This window comes from Piliocolobus tephrosceles, chromosome 19, assembly GCF_002776525.5.
Source record: "Piliocolobus tephrosceles isolate RC106 chromosome 19, ASM277652v3, whole genome shotgun sequence".
Taxonomy (NCBI): domain Eukaryota; kingdom Metazoa; phylum Chordata; class Mammalia; order Primates; family Cercopithecidae; genus Piliocolobus; species Piliocolobus tephrosceles.
In genome coordinates this window covers 53,587,221-53,609,736 of record NC_045452.1, presented here as the reverse complement: position 1 = coordinate 53,609,736, position 22,516 = coordinate 53,587,221, and the positions used below count along the sequence as shown (strand labels likewise).

Here is a 22,516-nt window from a genome sequence, read left to right as displayed (position 1 = left end):
TCTCTTCACTTGTTTGAGGCAAAAAAAACAAAAAACTTTTTAAAAGATTTATAGTGAATATAACTCAGTGTCACTGGGCTTTGCCTGGTTTGCTCATATGTAAAATAAAGGGGAATCTGGACTTAATGTCTTAGTTGTCTTTCAGCTATAACATTTATTGCTTTCAATACTTGACCTATCCAAAATGAAACTATGGCCTGCAGACTACCCAGCCTCTTCCAGGTTCTCAGTAAATATTAGTTGGATAAATGGTAATATTTATAATTCATATTGTCATAGAATTCAGGGCTAGCTTTGGATCTAAGGGCATTTTGCGTTACTCCTCGACCCCCTTTCCTCCTTAAAAAGGATATAAGGACCGCCACTTCTATTCTTCATGTCATGCAAACATACATTTGAATCCAGTCTTGCTGCTTATGGTAATGCTCTTATATTTTCAGATGTGGGCTGACTTGAAAGCTGAGGGAACAACGGCTAAGTTGCACTTTTTTGAAGAATGTTAACACAAGATCAGATACCAGACTTGAGTTTTGTCCTTGTTCTGGCTTTTAGTGAACTTGCTAACATGTTCAGTACCTGAGCGCTTGTACTTTCAGAGTTACATTCGCCATAGCTTCTAGTGGATAATACCAGCGTCCACCAGACAAGGAGAAAAAACTTGACCTTAAGACAATTTTTAATGAAATGTATATTAATGGATGAAACTGTCATATTTAATCTATCTGTCTACAAGATTACACAGTCTTTTTTTTTTTTTTTTTTTGAGATGGAGTCTCGCTCTATCGCCCAGGCAGAGTGCAATGGCACTCACTGCCACCTCCACCTCCCGGGTCCAAGCGATTCTCATGCTTCAGCCTCCCAAGTAGCTGGGATTACAGGCGTGCGCCACCACTCCTGGCTAATTTTTGTATTTGTGTATAGACAGGGTTTTACCATGTTGCCCAGGCTGGTCTTGAACTTCAGACCTCAGGTGATCCACTTGCCTTGGACTCCCAAAGTGCTGGGATTACAAGTGTGAGCCACCACGCCCAGCCCTACACAGTTTGTCTTATCCCCTGTTCAAGTTAGATTCATAGTCATTTGTCATGTGTTTGTGCCATGACGACACCATCAGGTTAATTATTGGGATTGAGAGTAGAACTGCAGCTATATGACATGCAGACACAGTTATAAATTATGCAAGATGATTATAACGGAAGCCTGTCTATAAGCTGATTACAGAAAGTGTCTGGAAGTCAGAATTAACATCAATTTGCCATCGTGTGAAATGCATTCATTATAAGGATATATGAAGGAAAAAACACTAATACTGAAATGTTATAGAATTAGGATTCAAGATATTCAAAGCTAGGTTAGGTAGTAAGGTCATAAGTGCTTTAATTTTATTAACTTTATGATGAGAGATTTAGAGTTAAACCCTTATCTTCAATATGTAGCGCTGGTTACAAGGCAGATATGGCAAGAATATGTTAATATATTTAGATAAATTATCACCACTAATTAAACACTCTTATTCATGACAGGTATAGCATACTTTAAATACATTTCAGAATGAATAATTGACTTTTGGAATTATTTAAAATCCCAAACTACACTCCAGAAATAGAGAAAAGTGACATGACAAATTTGGTGGTATGCTGTCCTGAATTACTTTCTCAGTAGTGAAAATATTTTAAATTTTAGCAAAGAATTAAATATGACAAGCTAGATAATGTGTTCTTATAATTTAATTAGTATGTTCAGTAATTAAGTTCTTTTTGGTACATCCATTTATTCTAAACCAAAGGCAAGGGACTTAATCTAGTGATTGCACTAAAATAATCTTACTCATTTTGTCATCCATGGTTAGCTGGATCCAGAACGAAGTTTATTTGACCAAGGAGTAAAAACAGATGGAACTGTACAGCTTAGTGTACAGGTAATTTCTTACCAAGGTAAGTTACTTTTTATGATAGTTATTTAAAATTTTAGTTCATGTTTTTCTGATATAATTTATAAGTCTTAAGTGTTTTAGATCGTTGCCTAAATTACTTGATATAACAGCCAAATATTCATGCTTTGGGTTTAGTAGTTGTATTTGACAGGGTGAAACAGATAGTATAATACATTCTACCTAGTTTAATCATAAAAGGATATATTATATGGTAGTAAATAGCAGAATCACAGAGAGTGTTGGAAGTCAGCAGGTTCCAGCTGACTTCCTAAGAGTACCTCAGTCACACTGCAGAACTGGACTGCTAAGGAAGCTGCTGCCCTGCCATGATCTGGAAAATACAACACCTGGAAGCTACCATGGTGGCTGTCACTTTAACCATGTTGCCTTTACAGTGATCCACACTAGTCAAAAAAATAGATGTCTGCTGGCTGCGGGGGTGCACACCTGTAATCCTACCACTTTGGGAGGCCAAGGTGGGTGGATCTTTTGAGGTCAGGAGTTTGAGAATAGCCTGGCCAACATGGTGAAACCCCATCTCTACTAAAAATACAAAATAAGCTGGGTGTGGTGTGGCACATGCCTGTAATCCCAGCTACTTGGGAGGCTAAGACAGGAAAATCACTTGAACCCAGGAAGTGGAGGTTGCAGTGAGCAGAGATTGTGTCACTACACTCCCTCCTGGGCAACAAGAGCAAAACTCTGTCTCAGTCAGTCAGTCAATCAATAAAAAAAATAGATGGCATAGGTAGGCCTCAATGGTCCCCAACCATTTTTGGCACCAGGGACCAGTTTCACAGAAGACAATTTTTCCATGGATTGGGGCAGGGGAATTCAAGCGCATTACATTTATCATGGGCTTTGTATCTATTATTGCTACATTGTAGTATATAATGATATAATTATACAACTCACCATAATGTAGAATCAGTGGGAGCCTTGAGCTTGTTTCCCTGCAACTAGACAGTTTCATCTGGAGGTGATGGGAGACAGTGACAGAGTATCAGGCATTAAATTCTCATAAGGAGCGCGCAACCTAGATACTTCACATGTGCAGCTCACAATAGGGTTTGCGCTTCTGTGAGAATCTAATGCTGCCAGTGATCTGACAAGAAGTAGAGCTCAAGGGGTAATGTGAGCGATAGAGAGCAGCTGTAAATACAGATGAAGCTTCATCCACTTGCCTGCCTGTCACCTCCTGTTGTATGGTCTGTGGCCTGGGTTTTGGGGACCCCTGATCTGCCTGCTTGCCCCCTCTTAGCTCATTTCCAAATAGAAGGCTTGTACCAGTGATTCTAAAGCCTAAATCACACCTGGAACCCTAGCTGCAAAGAAATCCAGTCTGTACAGTTTAGCATAGAGAGAAAAATTTGTAATAGACATAGAATCATCCAATCAGCCTTATTCATTACAGTATTTTACTAAACTTGTATAAATACCCAAGTTAGAAAAGAAAATTAGGAAACTATTTTTGGTAGGTTGAATTTTAGCTTTTTAAAATTTAGAATAATGTCATCTCTGAACATATATTGTTCACAATTACGTTTCACAAACCACGTTTTTCTTCAGACTCTGAAAATGGTAGTTACGTACTTCTGATCCTTAATTCCCTCAGGATTGATTATTGGAAACAGGAAATAAATTAGTAGCCTAGTGACCTATTGATGCAAGTGTGTTTAAGAAGAGTTTACTTAAAGCCATAATCGGCCGGGCACGGTGGCTCAAGCCTGTAATCCCAGCACTTTGGGAGGCCGAGATGGGCGGATCACGAGGTCAGGAGATCAAGACCATCCTGGCTAACCCGGTGAAACCCCGTCTCTACTGAAAAAAAATACGAAAAACTAGCCGGGCGAGGTGGCGGGCGCCTGTAGTCCCAGCTACTCGGGAGGCTGAGGCAGGAGAATGGTGGGAACCCGGGAGGCGGAGCTTGCAGTGAGCTGAGATCCGGCCACTGTACTCCAGCCTGGGCGGCAGAGCGAGACTCCGTCTCAAAAAAAAAAAAAAAAAAAAAAAAAAAAAGCCATAATCGTGTAAATTTAGGTGAAGGATTAGGAAATAGATTTTAAGCAAATACACTTTCGATTCTGATTATTTTTATCATGTATGTTTGAGAAGTGATTCTCTTTATACCACCTGAGAATGATAGTAGTAGTTTCTTGCAATACTGGTTTTCACAGAAGATCAAAGTTGAGTTGTGCTTTTTCTTTAAACTGTACTTTGATTGAATTTTGATATAGATTGCAATAGATTCAGTAAGGAACAGAAGCAGTTATATGATATGATAGTGTCTTAGAGCTGTCATTTTAGTCTGAGGTTATTTCATAAAGGGCTAATTCCATTTTGAATAGATAAATAATAGTATGTCTTAGAGTACTGCACACATACTGAAATAACTGCTTTTATGGCGTAATTTCTTAATTATAATTTCTGAAACAGGTTTCAATGTTTTGATTCTGGATAGTTGAGGAGCCTTTGTATTAATAAATTATTTATCTTTGTCTTTTCCATAGGAATTACAATTCTTAACACCTTTATACTAGGAGCTTAAAATATTCAGGATTTGGGTTTTTCTTCATCTAATTTAAAATGAAAATTAGAATTTAATAGTAAATTTAATTTAGCAAATTTGGCATCATTTTTAACACATCTACTTTGTCCTTTAAAAAGAAAAACTGAGTCAGTAAATAATAATTTTAATTTGTTTAGAAGGATTTTTTAAAATTCCAAGGATAGGTGGCTGCTCGTTTATACTCTGCATAGTCTAATTTTTATTTTGTTTCATATTGGTAATTTTAATTTTTATTGTGGTATGAATGGGTACTTTTTTTCTAATGATGTTTATAGGTAGGGTTTGTGTGTGTCTTATGTTTTACAAAATTATTTTAAACTTGTAGAAAAGTTGCAAGACTAGTAAAAGAATTCTTGAATATTCTTCGCCCAGATTCCCCAAATGTTAACTTTTACTACATTTGCTTTATTCGGTGTAGTTACTCTCTACCATTTGGGAACATATAAACTAAATTATGTTTTGGTGACTTCTTTGTTTTCATTTAGATTCATAATTTTTTTTATCCACTGTTAAGGAATTGAACCAAAGTTAAACATCCTTGAAATTGTTAAACCTGCGGACACTGTTGAGGTTGTTATTGATCCAGATGCCCACCATGCTGAATCAGAAGCACATCTTGTTGAAGAAGCTCAAGTGATAACTCTTGATGGCACAAAACACATCACAACCATTTCAGATGAAACTTCAGAACAAGTGACAAGATGGGCTGCTGCACTGGAAGGCTATAGGAAAGAACAAGAACGCCTTGGGATACCCTATGGTAATGAAATACATAATTCTATATTGGGTAAAACAGTAGGAATTAAGCTTGACATAGAAGAGACTAGGGTAAGTTATAATCTATTTTACATGTAGAGTTATTAGAATGAATGTTGATTTTCTTATTTCTCTCTTTTTTAATTGTAACGCACATATAAGCTCATATGGTGGACAAATTCAGTCCTGCGTGCCGGAAATTCAAAGAAGTCTAAAAAATTTCTGCTCTTAGGGTGTTGAGAGTGTAGTTGAAGAGAGAGAAGATAGATGAAAAGAGATAATTGCTGTAAGAGGTAACATGTTTTTAAACTGTTAGTAACTCTTATAGAAGAAGCATGCTATTGGAATCTCAAAGGGATCATAGTTGCCCTGAGAGAAAGTTGAAGAGAGTTTATTATAAATAAGATACTATTGGGCAGAGAAAGACATTTAAGACAGGAAGTGTTATGTGCAAAGCTTAGACCTCGGGGTATGCATGAGTAGTGAGAAAATTGAGTGGTTAAGGAGTTACTCTGTAGCATTACAGAACTGTTTTGATTGATGAAAATAATTGAAAAATGAATATGGTGGTGGTATATGGCGTAAGTTGGAACAGATAGAGACTGAAGGGAAAACAGGAGCATATTATTATAATTATGGCTAGATGATAGGTGGTTTCTTTGGGAGTAGAAAGGAAAAAGTAGATGAAAACAGTGATAGGACTGAGCAGATTGACAGATTTGATGAGAGTAGAGAGGGAAGATACACGTATTGATCTAACTTCTCAAGCTTCATCTTGGTGACTGAAACAGTAATAATCTTGATAAAAATTGGTTCCATCATCATTACATGTTTATTGAACACTACCATATGCCAGGCACCATGTTAAATGCTGGGCTTAATTAAGATGGTGCACTAGAAAGAGCATGCCTTCAATAGCCCAGTTTGGGAAGTAGAGAAGTCTGGTATAGGAAATGTTTTTTTCAAGAGAAGGTGGATAGCACTTGATTTTGAGGTGAAAGTTTATATTCAGCTGGAGGTAGCCAGAAAATGGTTTCAGTTATATAAGATTTGGGCTGGAGACAAAGATGTTATATGAGACTCATTCACATTTAATTTGTATTTGAAGCTATAAAAGTCTACGTAGTCCCTGATGGAGAGCAAAGAATGAAAAAGAACACACAACTAAAGCGTATACCCTAGACCCTATAAACATTTAGAGTTGGAGAAAAGGGAGACAAGAAATAACTGAAGAGACAAAAAGAAAGAAATAACTTATATGTATAGTGTCACTGAAATTGAGGGGAGAGTTTGGATGGTCAAGACTCTCAGATGCTGCCAAGAAAGTCAAAGAATGCTGACTGGTATCTCTTAAATTTGATGATCAGAGGATCATTCTTAAATTTAGACAAAAGTAACTAGAGTTGGTGAGACAAAACAGAATTATAAGAAATAGACATCTTAGAAGTGGGGGCGGATGAGGAAGAATGCTGGGGTAACAAATAAATACTATTGATCATCCAAGAGTTGGTGGGGACCTCAGTGTATTTGTAAATGAAACAGTATTGTCGGGTTTTTTGTCCTTTTTTTATTTTTTATTTTTAGAGACAAGGTTGTACCTGGGTTTTACCTGGAGAGCAGTGCTGATGACAGAAAGGCTATATTATAGAACTGCTGTTTTCCCTAAGACATTTTTTTCTTTCTTTAAACCAAACCTAAAAGATACGCAGTAAATGATAGAGCTTACCCATGGAACTGAAAGAGAGCTACGGAACCACACAGCTAGTGTAGAATTTCAGTCTGTCCCTCTACTGCCCAGGACTGTAGACACTCATCACGTGTGAGCACTTGAAGTGTCCCTGGTCAAAATTAAGATGTGTTATAAATGTAAAATACCCATTAAAAGAAAGAATGTAAAATCTTTTTTAATTTTTCATATTGATTACCGGTTGAAATAACATTTGGAACATCAAGTTAAAATAAATTTATTATTAAGATGTATTTCACCAACTTTTTAAATGTAACTATTAGAAAATTTAAAATTACATAATAGTCTGCATTATATTTCTGTTGGACAGCCCTGATCTTGATAATTGTTGCCTTTAGTTCTGGATGTTCTTACTGCATTGTTTTGATAAATACCCCTGTGTTCTTTTTTCTGGAACTCCTGTTGAATCTCTTGAGTTGATCTGCTGCATCTTTTTTCTTGTTTATTTTTCATCTTTCCTATCTGCACTACTTTCTGCCAGATTTTCTTGTCTTTATAATATAACCTATCTGATTTTTAATTTACAATGGCTCTTCGTTTTTGTTTGTTCCTTTCTGTAGCATTCTGATCTTATATTGCCAATATCATGTTTTCTCCTACTTCTCTGAGTATATTGATTATAGTTTTAACTTTTAAAAAGCTTTACTGCAGTATTTCTGTTTCTTGTGGATTCTGCTTTTCTTGTGGTTTTTGTTTGTGTTGTTTTTAACCTCTCTCAAATATCTAATTATTTTTGCCCATCTTTTCATATTTAAGAATTAATCACTTTAGGCCGGGTGTGGTGGCTTACGCCTGTAATCCCAGCACTTTGGGAGGCTGAGGCAGGTGGGTCCCTTGAGGCCAGGAGTTTGAGACCAGCCTGGCCAACATGGTGAAACCCTGTTTCTACTAAAAATATAAAAGTTAGCTGGGCATGGTGGCGCATGCCTGTAATCCCAGCTACTTGGGAGACGGAGGCACGAGAATCTCTTGAACCTGGGAGGCGGAGGTTGTAGTGAGCTGAACTCTAGCCTGGGCAACACAGTGAGATTCCATCTCGAAAAAAAAATAAGAGTAGGCCGGGCGCGGTGGCTCAAGCCTGTAATCCCAGCACTTTGGGAGGCCGAGACAGGCGGATCACGAGGTCAGGAGATCGAGACCATCCTGGCTAACACGGTGAAACCCCGTCTCTACTAAAAAAAAAAATACAAAAATCTAGCCGGGCGAGGTGGCGGGCGCCTGTAGTCCCAGCTACTCAGGAGGCTGAGGCAGGAGAATGGCGGGAACCCGGGAGGCAGAGCTTGCAGTGAGCTGAGATCCGGCCACTGCACTCCAGCTTGGGTGATAGAGCGAGACTCCGTCTCAACAAAAAAAAAAAATAAAAAAAAAGAGTAAATAACTTTAAAGCTAATTAATGTGAAGTTCTGAAGGATTTGATAACTATACGCTGATAAAATGAGGCATTGGCTATTTCATTAAAAGGATTTCAGGCCAGGTGTGGTGGCTCATGCCTGTAATCCCAGCACGTTGAGAGGCTGAGGTAGGAGGGTTTCTTGAGGCTAAGAGTTTGAGACCAGCCTGGGCTATATAGCCAGACTGTCTCCACCAAAAAAAAAAAAAAAAAAAAAAATTGCTGGGCGTAGTGGCATACACCAATATCCTGGGAGGCTCAGCTGGGAGAATTGCTTGAGCACTGGAGTCTGAGGCTATAGAGAGCTGTGACGGCACCAGTGTACGCCAGCCTGGGTGGCAAAGCAAGACAGTCTCAGAAAGGCAAAGGAATTCTTTTCAAACGTATCAATATTTATAGATCTTTTTGCAGATACCTGTCAGCAGAAGATGGGGTGAGCATTTGGGATCGGTGCGTATGTGAATACTGCGTTTTGGAACTGGAAAAGGAAGTGGAGCAGAGAGGACATAGAGACGGTCTCACTCTTCAGTTTATAGGGTTTTATTACTGAGAATTGTTCTCTCGGTGTCTGTTCATTTCATGTCTCTCCCCATATATTAATAAATGTTTTCCCAGTGTCCACATGTGTGGGGTACACCCATTTAACTGGCACCCCAAATGAAAGAGAAACCCTGAAGGTTCTAACCACACCATCTACTTGAAATCAGTCTCCGCTTGTTTTCAGCTTTAAGCCTCTGATGCTCCTCAGAACCACCACGACTTGAACCAGTGAACAGGGTTCTGCAAGCAGGAATTCTCTCACTTCTTACTGGTATTCTCCTTGGCAAACATTTCAGGTCATAGTTCCCCCCCCCCCGCCAAATCGATTACCACTCTGTTTATTGTCTTCAAAACATTCGATTAAATCTCTCATCCATGCCTGTCGCTTTGTACTCATGTTCCTATGATTTTACATCCTTAAAAAATTCCTTTACTGTTGTTTCACTAGAGTCTGAGAGAAAAGAGGCAGAACATGGGTGGCCAGTTAGTTATGTTAAACTAGAAGTCCTGATACTTGAGAAAACAAATCAGACAAATTATATTTTTCCCTGAGTTTTTATTTTTAAAATTTTTATGTAAAATTATCTTTTTCTTTTAAAAGAGGTGTGATTTAGGATAGCTTTGCTAATTTAACTCTGCTTCTGTTGTTTTCCATTAGTATAGTATTCACAGATAAGGCAACTTTCTTTTTCAGTTCTTGTCGACTTTTACCTGGGCCTTCTCCTCCTCTTTCGTTTTCCTTGGCGTCCCTCTGCCGCTCACTTCTAATTCCACTCTGCCAGTTTCTCCTTATTGTGGGCCATTCTCCTGGAAGTGGTTCTTGGCTCAGTTTGAAAAACACCCAGGTGCTACATTGCTTCAGCACTTTAAATCTTAACACAGACTGCGGCTATTGGATTGGGCAAAACTGCTTTTTAGCGTTGCTTTCATCTTGCCCTGTTGTACTTCCAATGCATGCTTCTTGGCTGTGCTCAGGCTTTCCTGTGATCAGAGTGGGTCACATTTCTCTTGCTTCCCTTTGCTTTCTCCTGCACACAAGCTAAGACCATGGAGGTCTTATAACTGTTACTGCTTTGTCTTTACTCTCTTGTATCTTGAAGTCCATGAAGATATCTTGTCACCTGGTTTTATGTAAATGTTTGTGGGTTTTTGGTTTTGTCCTCTAGTCACTTTTTTTATGTTTATGTGTACATTCAGAAAAATTAAAAAACTTTGCCATCATCTTCCTAGAATCCTCCCTTAACTTCTTTGTGGAAAAATTTAAAAATATATGTTCCATGGCTATTAATCCTGTATTCTTTGAAGCTGGGGCACCTCTGTTCCTTTAGTCTCAAATGTAATAGTTTCAGTTTCAATAGCACTTTGCCTCTTTGAATAACTTTTATAAAATTCTTATGTTTATTTTCACTATAATTTGCCCTCGATACCTAAATGTTATTTTTTTCTACTTTTCTTATTGAATAGCATTTATTTATTGGGTATATAAGCAATATTATTTGAATAAATCATCATCTTGAAGCGGGAGTAGCAGAACCAAAACTAATTTAGCTAATATGTATTAAACTTACACAGATAGAATGTTCTGTTAGGAGCAGGTGATACAGCAATGTAATAGTTATAGATATTGGCCATATTTTTTTATTTATGAATTCAATTAGATAGTAAAAAGTCATAGGGAAAAGGAAATTATTTGGATATACTCTTTAAGATTAAACAAGTGTATGAGCAAGGCACTGTTAGGTTCTAAAGATATAATGGTTTACAGGACACATTTATTATATTTCTTAGTGTGTTGTGAGGGGACAGCTGAGTAAAACAGGCAATTACCCTGTTTGTTTATTTATTGGAAATGCATCATAAGGGTAAATGCAGGAGCGGCCAGCTTTTTACAGGAAGGAAAAGGGAGCAAAAAGGATGTGGTTCATATTTTGGAGAATAGAGAATCCCCTTTTGATTTTTTTTCAGTGCAACTGCAAATTTTTAAAAACTTGGATAATTTAGTTTATTCTCTCCAGAATAATCTCATATTTTATTCTTTCATTTGACCCACTGGAGAGCAATTTTGCATTTTGTTTTTCTTGATACAGTTCCAACTGAGGTTGAACCAAGTGACTCCATTAGAAATTTAGATTACGAAATTGAAAAGGAGCTGAGGAGAAATTTACAACATAAATTTTTGTTTTTGTTTTTTGCTTCATATAATAAGTTTACCTCACATACTTAGGGAAAGAAAACATCTGTGTGTGAATTAACAAGTTAACTGCAAATTTACACAGTAGCTAAAATGGAACTAGGCTAAAATTAATATTTTTCTTTCTAGATCCCATACAGTGGTCCACAGACCAAGTCCTGCATTGGGTGGTTTGGGTAATGAAGGAATTCAGCATGACCGATATAGACCTCACCACACTCAACATTTCGGGGAGAGAATTATGTAGTCTCAACCAAGAAGATTTTTTTCAGCGGGTTCCTCGGGGAGAAATTCTCTGGAGTCATCTGGAACTTCTCCGAAAATGTATGAAATTACAGTTATTTCTTTACATTGTAATTTAAGCTGAATTTTATTTCCTTATAACTTTGTTTTCATCTTAATTGTTTATTGATAATGATAAGTAATAAGCAGTAATAATTAACATTTATTTACTGTATAATGCTATGCTGAAAGCTCTATATGTTATCTCATTTAATTCCTATAGTAATACCACAAATCATTACTTTGTTTATTTTTTAGATAGGAAAGTGAGGCTTTGAGAGCCCCACAAAGTCACAGCTAGGAAGTGGCAGAGCCAGGATTCAAGCCCAGGCTAACATTAGAATCCAAGTTCTTAAATCAGGTGCTGTGTCCTACACTCAGCCCTCTTCATATATTCTATTTGTTGCCTTCTGTTTGATCAGCTCTTACATTTACTGCTCATCTAGAAACTGAAGAGATCATTTGTTTACAGGTGGCTTCCTTCCCATTCTCTTCATTATTGATGAGATTCAATCTTTGTTCAAGTCTTTATAATTAACTGAATAGGGTCTTAAGAGGGAAGGAAGTATATGCAACCACCTTTTTGAATTGGAAGCCACCGGTTGTAAGTTTTTCCACTTATAACTTACAAGGCTTCAGACATTAATATGATTCAGTGACCATATAAAGAAATTGGACCAGCAATTTGGGAGAATGAGACAGGCAGATCACTTGAGGTTAGAAGTTCGAGACCAGCCTGGCCAACATGGTGAAACCCCGTCTCCACTAAAAATACAAAAAAATAGCTGGGCAAGTTGCTGTGTGCCTGTAGTCCCACCTACTTGGGAGGTTGAGGCGAGAGGATAGCCTGAACCTGAAAGGCGGAGGTTGCAGTGAGCTGAGACCATGCCACTACACTCCAGCATGGGTGACAGAGCAAGAGTCTCAATTGGAAAAAAAACAGAGAGAGAAATTTGGAAACTACTTGGCTGTCCAAGAAAACAAGGCACAAATATAAATTATTTTTGCTTGAATATTAATCCATCTTATATTTCAGTGACTGTTAAGATACCAAATCAAGCAACCCATTCCTTGACAGTTTTGCATATCAGAAATGCTAGCCGGACCCACATATTTTTCAGAACACATGAGTACAACAAACTCTTGACTTTGCTTTTATATCAGTTATGGATGAAAATGTTAATGACAGCATTTTGTTCTATTATATATCCAGTAACGGGAGAGCTCTGGTGGAGGGATTTTCCACCTTAATTCAATGCTTGCAGTTTTCACTCAAGGTGCTTTCTCTGGCCGGGTGCAGTGGCTCACTCCTGTCACCCCAGCACTTTGGGAGTCTGGGGCGGCTGGATCACTTGAGGTCAGGAGTTGAAAGTGCTTTCTCTGCTGGTGAATAAGAAATGAGCTCTGGAGAGAGGCATTTCTCATTGTTTATAATTTTATTCTTGTAAAGATTCGCTCAGATTTTAAGTATCTATGATACTAAAAGACTTAGTACATTCATTGTATTTGCAGCATTTATTTCCAGTGTCTGTTCTTATTAGATAAATAAGTTGAATGTCCTGGTTGAAGCTTTGTCGTTGGTTTCACAGATTTCCCTCCATGCAGAGGTTTTGAAATGAATAAGGTAAATTCTGAATTGTGAAACATGTGAGCCATGTTTATTGAAACACTTTCTTGTAAGAAATCTCAAGAACACAAGGATAGTGCATAGATGATAGTTTCATTTTTCCCAAATCCACGTTTTTTCCAGGCTCTCCCAGGTCAGCTCTTTGTTGTGGCTGTCTCTTTCTACTTCTCTTATTGCGTCTCAAACTTCAAAGTTCATTCATAGGTTTTTCCTAGAACAGAAGTCAAAGGTGTCTTGTGTATCTTTCCATTTCCATGCAGTTGAACGAGTCTTCTTCAGAAAAGCTCTGCTCTGGAACCGTTGCTTTGTCTTTTAAAGCAACAAAGTCCCACAGCCTAGATGAGTGTCTCACGAAATTTCTTGGTGATCCAGCCATGGTTCTTCACTCTGCCCGGGCAGGGAAATCCCATCTGGCTTGGAAATGTAGTGCTCAGTTCAGAATTGAGAGATGGGCAGGATGATGTGTAAGGATATTTCTAACAGACTTTCTAGAATTCACAAGTCTCACTTCTCAGAACAGGGTTTTTTGAGCGCAATGCAGTACTCTGGTCCCTTCTGTAGAAGTCTGCAGCCTCTCTGTGAAAGGCACTGATTCTGGGACAGAACCCGGCCTCTATTATCCATCCTCAGTGATCTTTCAAGAAGCGGCAGTACTGAGGAGGTAGAGCTCCTTCTTCAGATATTTGTATTAGATTATTCACCTGAGCGGCCACCTGCCTGCAGTCCCCCCTCTGCTGAAACTTCAAGTCCTACTATACGTGAGAGATAATTAGGAAATGTTCCAGTACTACCAGTTCCATGATGTCCTTCTCGGTGTGAATCTCTGTCTTCTGTCACCAAAGGCAAAGGAAGTTCTCAGTTTGCTAAGGGTTTTCTTTAGGAAAAATAATTGTTTTATTCCCGTAGTGTCTAATGTTTCTTCATAAAATGGTTCCATATCCCCCAGGGCTTTGCCTCTCAAGACTGCTTCCTTTGTGCCTAGCAAGGATTTGGGAGTTTCAGGGAGGAATATGATATTCAGAGTGCCTGTACTCTGAAGAGATTGGTCTTGGACCAGTCTTTCAAAAACTTTTTTCCCCCCTGTGGTCTGCCTTCTATCTTGAGAGCTTCCAGGAAACAAACCAAACTCCAATCTGAGTATTAGGACTTAGAAGGTGATTTTACAAGTTGATTACGCCTGTGCTGTGTGATGGTGACGCTTTCGTTTGCCTCTTTTGAGGCTAAGTTCCTTTAGTCTTCAAATGAAATGGTTCCTCTTTGAGGAACTTTTATAAAATTCTGAGGAAAATTTACTACAAACATAAGGTACGTATTTTTTTTTTTTTTTTAATCAAGAGAGACCACAGTTCTGGAGGAGAATGCTCAGAACTAGGAGTCTGGATAAAACAGTGAGGTTGTCAGTTGACTGGAAAAGTAACTGTTTTGTGCACTGTGCTTCTTAAAAATGTGTTTCTTTAATCCTCACAATAACCTCATGAGGCGATAAATATAGGTGTCTAATTTAAACATGAGGAAGTTAATGTTGAAAGAGGTTGGTAATTTTACCGAAGTCATGTAGTCAGTCAGAGCTAAGAACTGAATCCAGATCTGTCTGAAGCCAGTCCCATATAATTGTTTTAAGTCCTCAGTCTTCGGACCCTCAAAGCTCCCATCTGATAGGATTCAGACCTCTTTTTACTTCCCCAACCTTTTCCAGCTCTGCGTGTCTGGAACTGGGTCCTGGCAAGGCACCCTTAGCAGAGTCTTCTTGGGAGCCCAGGCCTCAGTACCCAGAATGATTGCTGGAGGGTATAGTTTCAGTTTTAAGAGAGAGGCATGCAATTTATGATGGGCACAAAGTAGGCTGAAGTAATAGAGACTGGGATGTGCAATTCTTTGAGAGGTAAAGAATAACATTTAAGTGGGGAATAGCAACAGATAAGTAATGAATGGTTCTGTAAAGGCTTATCTTAGGACCTTTTATAGTATTTTTATTTGGGGAGCTATATTTTTAGATGTGAAATTATTTAGTTTGAGACATTCAGGACCACTACAATTGTATGGAAAATTTACTATCTTTAAGTAGAAGCATTATAAAGCTTAAGCAACTTTAGTCAAAAAGTGGATGTTACAATAGATAATGGGAAGGAGGCCTTTTTGGTGGAGATCCATATCTAAATAATTTCATTTTGGTGTATATTTTATCTTTGATATGATCTTGAAGATTTCCATATTTTTACATGGTTTTATACAGATTTCGATACAAATATTTACATTTAGAAAACCATAGTTCTCTGCAGAACTTTACTGAACACTGAAAGACATTGGAGCTTTTCCCTGTGTTACTTCTCTTAAAGGTATCTTTTCCTTTTAAAGTGACTATCAAATATTTTTAAGGTTTTTAATGCTAGTAAATTTCAGTTCAGTGTTTTGGTTTCAATTGTGGAGTTCTTTTTTAAAAGAATGTTTATTAAGTTGAGTTTTATTGGATTGGGGTTTTTGGTTTTAAATTTTTAAAAATCGTGTTTTTTCCAGATGTATTGGCAAGTCAAGAACAACAGATGAATGAAATAGTTACAATTGATCAACGTGAGTATTCGTATCTATATTTGCCCTTTTATTGAAGAAATGTTTATTTGATACTGCAAGGTAGTAAAAAGGAAAATTATTTTAAAAAATTTTTTCCCACACACAAAATATCTTTTGTTCTGTGGAATGAGAGCTTGACACAAGTACTTCATAAGATCCACTCATGTCGTGTTTTTAAATGATACGATTAACATACCAGCTTGCTTTGTATCTGAGTTCACTAAAATTTGTTAGGACGTCATTTGTTTCATCTTTACTGTTAATTACCAAGTTGTAAGAACAATTCTAACCACATTCATACCTGACAGAACTTTCATGCCTGATAATAACTGGATATTGGGTGGCATCCAATTAAAATATCAGTATAACTTGGATACAGCAAAGAAAATACTCAAGTGTCCAAAACAAACTTGAGGAGTTACACTGGGTTTGAAATGAAGAAAAAAGGCAAGTGAAAATAGGAAAACAAATAGTTTTCATTTGATGGGAGTTGCAATCAAAGTATACATTTGTATACATTCTAATTGATCATCTGTCCCATGTGGCATTTTCCAAGGTTTTAAGAGTCTACCAGGCCAATCCCTTCGCCGCCTTCACTACTTTTGCTTGGCTTTTCCACTTTCTTTTCTCTCAGTTTGCATTCAGCTTTATTCTTTACGTTTGGTTCATCCATACTGGGTACTGTGCATGCTGGTCTAGAAGAGTCTTTTTGTTTCTCTTAGTATCAGTCTCCATTTTCATGTCATATTTTCCAACTTTTACCTCACACTGCATTTTCTCTTGGCATGTTTGGGTTTGGGTACCGCTACAGTTGCTATCTCTTAAACATCTTTCATTAAAACGTTACTGTCTAGTTTGAGAATCCTTTTAAGCCTGCTGAGCTCTTTGGGGGCATTTTTCCCCCCTTTTCAGCAGACATCTTTCTTTTCCCCTTACACCATAAGCTTTTAGCCATGTTTTACCTGAGATACAAACACACACGTCACAAGATCATCCCAACTGGCTAAAACTTTTAATGAGGAATTTGAGATACACAAAGAAAGTAAGTGTAACTAACACCTGTGTACATATAAGAAATAACATTTTATATACCAAGTTTACCTGTTGTAGATTTCATTTTCCTCTCTCCTACCAGAGAATTGACTATCTTGAATTTTATGTTTATTACTGTCTGTATGTTTTATATTTTTACCAACTATGTAACCATAAACACTGTGTAGCATTATTTTGCACGTTTAAATATTTTCTGTAAAATAATACATTATACATATTCTTTTATAACTTATCATTTGAGAATTACCCATGTTGATACTTGCAGCTGTTTCATTCATTTTCACTGCTGTATAGTATTTTTTAAATGCTGTGAACATCATTGAGTGAATATTTGTAAGAACATGTGTGAGATGTCTGTGTCATAGGGTTTCTTTTTTTTTTGAAAAAAAAAAAGTCCAAAAGAATACATGGTTTATTTTTATGTAAGTTAAAGTAATTATAACTCAAAAATATACTCTATAGTAATACAAATACGTGCAATAAAACTATGGTATAAAGAAAGAAATGAATTAATAAATTGAGATTCAGGATGGCGATTACTTCAGATGAACTAGAAATAATCTGCATCTAATTATAGGGCACTTTCACCATCCTTTTGCCCTGTCTCATTAGTGGATGTAGCATGTTTTATTTGACTAGTTTCTTTTGAATCCCTTTGCCAATATGCTACTTAATATTCTGCAAACTGAAAATCTTTTTATTTACCAGGATTGTTAAGTTCACTTGTACTTACAGATAGAATTGATAAAATCATGCTCTCTTCTGTACTGATCATTTTATATAGTCTTCTGTTATGTAGTTTATTTACTTAATCTTTATTTTTATATTTAGGAAGCTTTTTATTTTTATTCAAAAATTTACTTTTATGTACATAATTATATGAAGCCAAAGCTTTTCTCTTTTTGTTTCTCATTATCTATTGATACCCTATTATGAACAATAAGGAAATTAGCTATTCACCAATTCTTTCCCCTCTTCTTCCTTTCCCATGGCATCTTATTTTGTTAAAAATTTCCTGTAGATTAAAATCATAAGGAATTAAAACATTTATTCTACCTGGCATATGATCTCCCCATGCCTTATTTATTTTTATCATTATTATTATTATTATACTTTAAGTTCTAGGGTACATGTGCATAATGTGCAGGTTTGTTACATATGTATACTTGTGCCATGTTAGTGTGCTGCACCCATCAACTCATCATTTACATCAGGTATAACTCCCAATGCAATCCCTCTCCCCTCCCGATGATAGGCCCTGGTGTGTGATGTTCCCCTTCCCGAGTCCAAGTGATCTCATTGTTCAGTTCCCACCTATGAGTGAGAACATGCGGTGTTTGGTTTTCTCTTCTTGCGAAAGTTTGCTGAGAATGATGGTTTCCAGCTGCATCCATGTCCCTACAAAGGACACAAACTCATCCTTTTTTATAGCCATAAAAAGAAAAGCCTTCTTTTCCTAACTGAATACCCTGGATTTCTTTCTCTTGCCTGATTGCCCTAGCCAGAACTAGGGTGGCACCAGTATTCCATGGTGTACATGTGCCACATTTTCTTAATCCAGTCTGTCACTGATGGACATTTGGGTTGATTCCAAGTCTTTGCTATTGTGAATAGTGCCGCAATAAACATACGTGTGCATGTGTCTTTATAGCAGCATGATTTATAATCTTTTGGGTATATACCCAGTAATGGGATGGCTGGGTCATATGGTACATCTAGTTCTAGATCCTTGAGGAATCGCCATACTGTTTTCCATAATGGTTGAACTAGTTTACAATCCCACCAACAGTGTAAAAGTGTTCCTGTTTCTCCACATCCTCTCCAGCACCTGTTGTTTCCTGACTTTTTAATGATTGCCATTCTAACTGGTGTGAGATGGTATCTCATTGTGGTTTTGATTTGCATTTCTCTGATGGAGAGTGATGATGAGCATTTTTTCATGTGTCTGTTGGCTGTATGAATGTCTTCTTTTGAGAAATGTCTGTTCATATCCTTTGCCCACTTTTTGATGGGGGTGTTTTTTTCTTGTAAATTTGTTTGAGTTCTTTGTCAGTTCTGGATATTAGCCCTTTGTCAGATAAGTAGATTTCAAAATTTTTCTCCCATTCTGTAGGTTGCCTGTTCACTCTGATGGTAGTTTCTTTTGCTGTGCAGAAGCTCTTTAGTTTAATTAGATCCCATTTGTCAATTCTGGCTTTTGTTGCAGTTGCTTTTGGTGTTTTAGACATGAAGTCCTTGCCCATGCCTATGTCCTGAATGGTACTACCTAGGTTTTCTTCTAGGGTTTTTATGGTAATAGGTCTAACATTTAAGTCTCTAATCCATCTTGAATTAATTTTTGTATAAGGAGTAAGGAAAGGATCCAGTTTCAGCTTTCTACTTATGGCTAGCCAATTTTCCCAGCACCATTTATTAAATAGGGAATCCTTTCCCCATTTCTTGTTTTTGTCAGGTTTGTCAAAGATCAGATGGCTGTAGATGTGTGGTATTATTTCTGAGGACTCTGTTTTGTTCCATTAATCTATATCTGTTTTGGTTACTGTAGCCTTGTAGTATAGTTTGAAGTCAGGTAGCATGATGCCTCCAGCTTTGCTCTTTTGACTTAGGATTGTCTTGGCAATACAGGCTCTTTTTTGGTTCCATATGAACTTTAAAGCAGTTTTTTCCAATTCTGTGAAGAAACTCATTGGTAGCTTGATGGGGATGGCATTGAATCTATAAATTACCTTGAGCAGTATGGCCATTTTCATGATATTGATTCTTCCTATCCTTGAGCATGATATGTTCTTCCATTTGTTTGTGTCCTCTTTTATTTCACTGAGCAGTGGTTTGTAGTTCTCCTTGAAGAGGTCCTTTATATCCCTTGTAAGTTGGATTCCTAGGTATTTTATTCTCTTTGAAGCAATTGTGAATGGAAGTTCATTCGTGATTTGGCTCTCTGTTTGTCTGTTACTGGTGTGTAAGAATGCTTGTGATTTTTGCACATTACTTTTGTATCCTGAGACTTTGCTGAAGTTGCTTATCAGCTTAAGGAGATTTTGGGCTGAGACAATGGGGTTTTCTAAATATACAATCATGTCATCTGCAAACAGGAACAATTTGACTTCTTCTTTTCCTAACTGAATACCCTTTATTTCTTTCTCTTGCCTGATTGCCCTGGCCAGAACTTCCAACACTATGTTGAATAGGAGTGGTGAGAGAGAGCATCCCTGTCTTGTGCCAGTTTTCAAAGGGAATTTTTCCACTTTTTGCCCATTCAGTATGATATTGGCTGTGGGTTTGTCATAAATAGCTCTTATTATTTTGAGGTACGTTCCATCAATACCGAATTTATTGAGCATTTTTAGCATGAAGGGCTGTTGAATTTTGTCAAAGGCCTTTTCTGCATCTATTGAGATAATCATGTGGTTTCTGTCTTTGGTTCTGTTTATATGCTGGATTACGTTTATTGATTTGCATATGTTGAACCAACCTTGCATCCCAGGGATGAAGCCCACTTGATCATGGTGGATAAGCTTTTTGATGTGCTGCTGGATCCGGTTTGCCAGTATTTTATTGAGGATTTTTGCATCGATGTTCATCAGGGATATTGGTCTAAAATTCTCTTTTTTTGTTGTGTCTCTGCCAGGCTTTGGTATCAGGATGATGTTGGCCTCATAAAATGAGTTAGGGAGGATTCCCTCTTTTTCTATTGATTGGAATAGTTTCAGAAGGAATGGTACCAGCTCCTCCTTGTACCTCTGGTAGAATTCAGCTGTGAATCCATCTGGTCCTGGACTTTTTTTGGTTGGTAGGCTATTAATTATTGCCTCAATTTCAGAACCTGCTATTGGTCCAGGGATTCAGCTTCTTCCTGGTTTAGTCTTGGGAGAGTATAAGTGTCCAGGAAATTATCCATTTCTTCTAGATTTTCTAGATTATTTGCGTAGAGGTGTTTATAGTATTCTCTGATGGTAGTTTGTATTTCTGTGGGGTCGGTGGTGATATCCCCTTTATCATTTTTTATTGCATCTATTTGATTCTTCTCTCTTTTCTTATTAGTCTTGCTAGTGGTCTATCAATTTTGTTGATCTTTTCAAAAAACCAACTCCTAGATTCATTGATTTTTTGGAGGGTTTTTTGTGTCTCTATCTCCTTCAGTTCTGCTCTGATCTTAGTTATTTCTTGCCTTCTGCTAGCTTTTGAATGTGTTTGCTCTTGCTTCTCTAGTTCTTTTATTTGTGATGTTAGAGTGTCAATTTTAGATCTTTCCAGCTTTCTCTTGTGGGCATTTAGTGCTATAAATTTCCCTCTACACACTGCTTTAAATGTGTCCCAGAGATTCTGGTATGTTGTATCTTTGTTCTCATTGGTTTCAAAAAACATCTTTATTTCTGCCTTCATTTTGTTATGTACCCAGTAGTCATTCAGGAGCAGGTTATTCAGTTTCCATGTAGTTGAGCAGTTTTGATTGAGTCTCTTAGTCCTGAGTTCTAGTTTGATTGCCCTGTGGTCTGAGAGACAGTTTGTTATAATTTCTGTTCTTGTACATTTGCTGAGGAGTGCTTTACTTCCAATTATGTGGTCAGTTTTAGAATAAGTGTGATGTGGTGCTGAGAAGAATGTATATTCTGTTGATTTGGGGTGGAGAGTTCTGTAGATGTCTATTAGGTCCGCTTGCTGCAGAGATGAGTTCAATTCCTGGATATCCTTGTTAACTTTCTGTCTCGTTGATCTGTCTAATGTTGACAGTGGGGTGTTGAAGTCTTCCATTATTATTGTATGGGAGTCTAAGTCTCTTTGTAAGTCTCTAAGGACTTGCTTTATGAATCTGGGTGCTCCTGTATTGGGTGCATATATATTTAGGATAGTTAGCTCTTCCTGTTGAATTGATCCCTTTACCATTATGTGATGGCCTTCTTTGTCTCTTTTGATCTTTGATGGTTTAAAGTCTGTTTTATCAGACTAGTGTTGCAACCCCTGCTTTTTTTTGTTCTCCATTTGCTTGGTAGATCTTCCTCCATCCCTTTATTTTGAGCCTATGTATGTCTCTGCATGTGAGATGGGTCTCCTGAAGACAGCAGACTGATGGGTCTTGACTCTTTATCCAGTTTGCCAGTGTGTGTCTTTTAATTGGAGCATTTAGTCCATTTACATTTAAGGTTGTTATGTGTGAACTTGATCCTGCCATTATGATATTAACTGGTTATTTTGCTCATTAGTTGATGCAGTTTCTTCCTAGCCTCGCTGGTCTTTACATTTTGGCATGTTTTTGCAATGGCTGGTACCAGTTGTTCCTTTCCATGCTTAGTGCTTCCTTCAGGGTCTCTTGTAAGGCAGGCCTGGTGGTGACAAAATCTCTAAGCATTTGCTTATCTGTAAAGGATTTTATTTCTCCTTCACTTATGAAACTTAGTTTGGCTGGATATGAAATTCTGGGTTGAAAATTCTTTTCTTTAAGAATGTTGAATATTGGCCCCCACTCTTTTTCTGGCTTGTAGAGTTTCTGCCGAGAGATCTGCTGTCAGTCTGATGGGCTTCCCTTTGTGGGTAACCCGACCTTTCTCTCTGGCTGCCCTTAAGATTTTTTCCTTCATTTCAACTTTGGTGAATCTGGCAATTATGTGTCTTGGAGTTCCTCTTCTGGAGGAGTATCTTTGTGGCATTCTCTGTATTTCCTGAATTTGAATGTTGGCCTGCCCTACTAGGTTAGGGAAGTTCTCCTAGATGATATCCTGAAGAGTGTTTTCCATCTTGGTTCCATTTTGCCCCTCACTTTCAGGCACCCCAGTCAGACGTAGATTAGGTCTTTTTACATAATCCCATACTTCTTGCAGGCTTTGTTCATTTCTTTTTCTTCTTTTTTCTTTTGGTTTCTCTT

At 37.5% G+C, this 22,516-nt stretch overlaps 1 protein-coding gene and 1 pseudogene across 4 annotated transcripts in view; one reads left to right on the top strand and one right to left on the bottom strand.

The window, feature by feature from the left end:
• Nucleotides 1-22,516, top strand: part of GABPA (GA binding protein transcription factor subunit alpha) — a 44,703-nt gene that overhangs the window by 12,932 nt on the left and 9,255 nt on the right. For all 4 annotated transcript variants that reach the window (XM_023189923.2, XM_023189914.2, XM_023189933.1 and 1 more), the window contains exons 4-7: nt 1,850-1,934; nt 5,017-5,262; nt 11,256-11,450; nt 15,550-15,603. In XM_023189923.2, coding sequence (XP_023045691.1) covers nt 1,850-1,934; nt 5,017-5,262; nt 11,256-11,450; nt 15,550-15,603 — 580 coding nt within the window. The remainder of the gene's footprint in view (nt 1-1,849; nt 1,935-5,016; nt 5,263-11,255; nt 11,451-15,549; nt 15,604-22,516) is intronic.
• Nucleotides 16,171-16,558, bottom strand: LOC111524696 (annotated as a pseudogene).